Below are 5,000 nucleotides of genomic sequence, written 5' to 3' on the forward strand. Positions count from 1 at the left end.
GTATGTCTGTACCTGTAGTCCTGGCTCTATGGGTATGTCTGTACCTGTAGTCCTATATCTAGGGGTATGTCTGTACCTGTAGTCCTGGATCTAGGGGTATGTCTGTACCTGTAGTCCTATATCTCGGGGTATGTCTGTACCTGTAGTCCTGGATCTCGGGGTATGTCTGTACCTGTAGTCCTGGATCTCGGGGTATGTCTGTACCTGTAGTCCTGGCTCTGCTGCTCGGCGTTGGCCAGCTGCTCCTTCAGCCTGCGCAGCTCCGCCTGCAGCCTCCGCTGGGCCTGCTCGGCCCGGACCACCTCCGCCACCCGCTCCCCCAGCTGCTCCTGGGCCCGCTGCTGACCCCCCTCCAGCAGCACCATCTTCTCCTCCTGCCGGGCCAGCTCCTGGGCTGGGTGCGCAGACACAGACATGGGCACCGCTACCAGCCATCCGCCCCCACACAGCGCCAGCCAGTCGTAAAATGCACTTCTGCCTTTCCCCACAGTTCTCTGTGAACTCTAGGGACTGATGTGTGTGTGTGTGTGTGTGTGTGTGTGTGTGAACATCCCAGGAGATCGGCGGTTTCTGAGATATCGAAACCACCCGTGTCTGCCACTAGCAATCATTCCACCGTCAAAGTCACTCAGATGACATTTGTTCCACATTGTGGCATTTGGTCTGAACAACAACTGAACCTCTTGACCATGTCTGCATGCTTTTATGCATTGATTTGCTGCAACATGATTAGCCAATTAGATATTCGCATAAACGAGTGGGTGTGTAGGTGTAGTAAGTGGTCAGTAAGTGTAGCTAAAGGATATCTGTCCCACTGATCACCACAACATGAATATTATATGGTAACAGAGGTGAAGAGAAGGGCAACTAGACTAGTCCCAAGTGTTTAACAGATGAATTTAGGGAGACAATGACGCACAACAGATCAGCTGCAGGGACAACCATATTGCACAGACGCCTCGCTCTGCCCTTTCCCTCAGTCTACGCCGACACAATCACACATCCACGTCAGAGCTATGTCTATGTGTACAGGTGTAGGTACTGTACTGAAGCCCAGTGCCTGTACACTAACACACACACACACACACACACACACACACACACACACACACACACAGACACACACACACACACACACACACACAGACACACACACACACAGACACACACACACACACACAGACACACACATACACACACACACACACACACTCACACACACTCACACACACACACACACACACACACTCACACACACTCACACACACACACACACACACTCACACACACTCACACACTCACACACACTCACACACATACATACACACACACACACTTACTCACACACTCTCTCACACACAAACATGCTCACACACACACTCACACACACACAAACACACACACACACTCTCACACACACACACCCACACATACACACACACTCACACACACTTACTCACACACTCACACACTCTCACACAGACTCACACAGGTGCAGGTGACAGTGGAGCCTCCTCTCTCCCGCGCCTCACCTGTGTCTCTGCAGCGCGTGTGCGCCTCCTTCAGCTCCTCCCTCAGCTGCAGGAGCTCTGCACGGTGGGCGCTGCACGCGGCCTCCCGGCGCTCGCTCTCCCGGCGGGCGCGCTGGGCGTCGGCCTCCAGGTCGCGCGCGGCGGCGGTCTGCCTCTCCGCCTCGGCCCCGCGGACCCTGAGGGCCTCCCGTGCCTCCACCAGGTCCGCCTCCGACCTCCTCAGGAGCGCGTCCCGCTTCTGCACCGCCTGCAGCGCACAGCGGCACCGCTGCCTTACCGCCACCTCACCGCTACCTTACCGCTACGTGTGTTACCTGTGTGTATCTCTACTGTGTGTATCTGTACTATGTACCTGCTCTGTGTACCTGTGTGTACCTGTACGGTGTACCTGTGTGTACCTGTACTGTGTACCTGTACTGTGTACCTGTGTGTACCTGTGTGTGCCTGTACGTACCTGGACTGTGTGTACCTGTACGTACCTGGACTGTGTGTACCTGTGTGTGCCTGTGTGTATACCTGTGTGTACCTGTGTGTGCCTGTGTGTACCTGTGTGTGCCTGTACGTACCTGGACTGTGTGTACCTGTACGTACCTGGACTGTGTGTGCCTGTGTGTGCCTGTGTGTACCTGTGTGTGCCTGTGTGTATACCTGTGTGTACCTGTGTGTATACCTGTGTGTACCTGTGTGTGCCTGTGTGTATACCTGTGTGTACCTGTGTGTACCTCTGTGTATACCTGTGTGTACCTGTGTGTACCTGTGTGTTACCTGTGTGTACCTGTGTGTACCTGTGTGTACCTGTGTGTTACCTGTGTATACCTGTGTGTACCTGTGTGTTACCTGTGTGTGCCTGTACGGTGTACCTGTGTGTACCTGTGCGTACCTGTACAGTGTGTACCTGGACTGTGTGTACCTGCATGTACCTGGACTGTGTGTACCTGTGTGTACCTGTACAGTGTGTACCTGTGTGTACCTGTGTGTTACCTGTGTGTACCTGTGTGTGCCTGTACGGTGTGTACCTGCTCTTTCTGGGCACACTGCCGGAGCGCCCCCCGCAGGTCCTCCTCCAGCCGGGCGGCCTGCTGCTCCACCAGCTCCACCTCTGCCTGCCTCCTCTGCACCTCCTCCAGCACCTCCCCCTTCAGGTGGGCCACCACCTCCTGCAGCCGCAGGGCCTCTGCAGCACACAGGGCCAGGAGTTTACAGAGGGACACACACACACTCACACACATACTGTACACACACACACACTCACACACACACATACTGTACACACACACACACACACACACATACTGTACACAAATAAACACACTCACACACATACTGTACACACACACACTCACACACACATACTGTACACACACACACACACTCACACACATACTGTACACAAATAAACACACACACACACATACTGTACACACACACACACTCACACACATACTGTACACACGCACACACTCACACACATACTGTACACACACACACTCACACACATACTGTACACACACACACACACACACACACTCACACACATACTGTACACACAAACACACACTCACATACTGTACACACATAAACACACACACACACTCACACAGATACACACATACACACACTCATACACATACTCTACACACATAAACACACTTACACACATACTGTACACACATAAACACACACACACACACTCACACACACAGATACACACATACACACACTCGCACATACTGTACACATAAACACACACACACTTGCACAGATACATGCACACACATAAACACACACACACTCACACAGATATACGCACACAGTATGAGAGTACAGGTGTGCTCTGTACAGGTATCCCCAGGTGTAAGTATGAGAGTACAGGTGTGCTCTGTACAGGTATCCCCAGGTGTAAGTATGAGAGTACAGGTGTGCTCTGTACAGGTATCCCCAGGTGTAAGTATGAGAGTACAGGTGTGCTCTGTACAGGTATCCCCAGGTGTAAGTATGAGAGTACAGGTGTGCTCTGTACAGGTATCCCCAGGTGTAAGTATGAGAGTACAGGTGTGCTCTGTACAGGTATCCCCAGGTGTAAGTATGAGAGTACAGGTGTGCTCTGTACAGGTATCCCCAGGTGTAAGTATGAGAGTACAGGTGTGCTCTGTACAGGTATCCCCGGGTGTAAGTATGAGAGTACAGGTGTGCTCTGTACAGGTGTGCCCTCACCTGTCGTGCTGCTGTTCCTCTGCTCGTTGAGCCGGCTCACCTCGTCTCTGAGCTGCTGCTGGGTGTCCTGGCTCTCTCTGAGCGCCTGGCTGCCCTGGGCACACTGTTCCATGGCCTGGGTCAGCCCCTGGAGACAGACCAGCCCTGCTCACTCACTGCCCCACATCCACCACAGCGCCCCCGCAGGAGGGAGGACCACACTGCAGAATCTCACATAAAAAACAGACAGCCCTGTGACTCAAATCACGGTGCTCGAGGACCGAGTCTGCTGGTTTCCCACCCTCCGTTTGGTGTGAGTCAGGTGTGTACACCCTCCCTTTACCTGGGAGTCAGGTGTGTTCACCCTCCCTTTACCTGGGAGTCAGGTGTGTTCACCCTCCCTTTACCTGGGAGTCAGGTGTGAACACCCTCCCTTTACCTGGGAGTCAGGTGTGTTCACCCTCCCTTTACCTGGGAGTCAGGTGTGAACACCCTCCCTTTACCTGGGAGTCAGGTGTGTTCACCCTCCCTCTACCTGGGAGTCAGGTGTGCTCACCCTCCCTTTACCTGGGAGTCAGGTGTGTTCACCCTCCCTTTACCTGGGAGTCAGGTGTGTTCACCCTCCCTTTACCTGGGAGTCAGGTGTGTTCACCCTCCCTTTACCTGGGAGTCAGGTGTGAACACCTTCCCTTTACCTGGGAGTCAGGTGTGTTCACCCTCCCTCTACCTGGGAGTCAGGTGTGCTCACCCTCCCTTTACCTGGGAGTCAGGTGTGTTCACCCTCCCTTTACCTGGGAGTCAGGTGTGATCACCCTCCCTTTACCTGGGAGTCAGGTGTGAAGACAATCAGTAGCACTAATTGTTCAGTTAATTCAAAAGAAAGGCAGGATTTGGATTGGAGGGCCAGATTTCATGCCGTAAGGCGGTGCAGCTGTGGGCGGGACTTCCTGCCCTTCACGCAGAGTATAGTTACAGCACAGAGCACTGGCAGCACAAGCAGTGTAGCACGTCTCAGGTTAGTGAGGTTCAATTACTACCAGCCTACCGACAAATTAGATTCAGTGGAACCGTTTTACTTCTTATAAGGACCAAATAAATAGAAGAGTTAAGAATGGAGTGTGTGTGAGAGAGAGAGACAGGGAGACAGATTGAGGACGCGCGTGTGTGTGTGTGTGTGTGTGTGCATGAGAGAGAAGGAGAGAGTGGGTGTGTGAGAGAGACAGAGACAGAGATTGAGGATGTGTGTGTGTGTGTGTGTGTGTGTGTGAGAGAGAG

At 53.1% G+C, this 5,000-nt stretch overlaps 2 protein-coding genes across 2 annotated transcripts in view; both read right to left on the reverse strand.

Moving 5' to 3' along the window:
* Positions 1 to 321, reverse strand: part of LOC133130215 (polyamine-modulated factor 1-binding protein 1-like) — a 20,808-nt gene extending 20,487 nt beyond the window's left edge. The window contains exon 1 of the mRNA XM_061244613.1: positions 205 to 321. The gene's annotated coding sequence lies outside the window, so the exon portion shown is untranslated. The remainder of the gene's footprint in view (positions 1 to 204) is intronic.
* Positions 117 to 5,000, reverse strand: part of LOC133130488 (trichohyalin-like) — a 135,367-nt gene continuing 130,483 nt past the window's right edge. Inside the window, exons 22-25 of the mRNA XM_061245108.1 lie at positions 3,747 to 3,873; positions 2,549 to 2,706; positions 1,533 to 1,779; positions 117 to 394 (exon numbers count right to left, since the gene is read on the reverse strand). Of these exons, the coding sequence (XP_061101092.1) occupies positions 117 to 394; positions 1,533 to 1,779; positions 2,549 to 2,706; positions 3,747 to 3,873 (810 nt within the window). The remainder of the gene's footprint in view (positions 395 to 1,532; positions 1,780 to 2,548; positions 2,707 to 3,746; positions 3,874 to 5,000) is intronic.

The sequence above is a fragment of the Conger conger genome, chromosome 6 (assembly GCF_963514075.1).
Source record: "Conger conger chromosome 6, fConCon1.1, whole genome shotgun sequence".
Classification (NCBI taxonomy): Eukaryota; Metazoa; Chordata; class Actinopteri; order Anguilliformes; family Congridae; genus Conger; species Conger conger.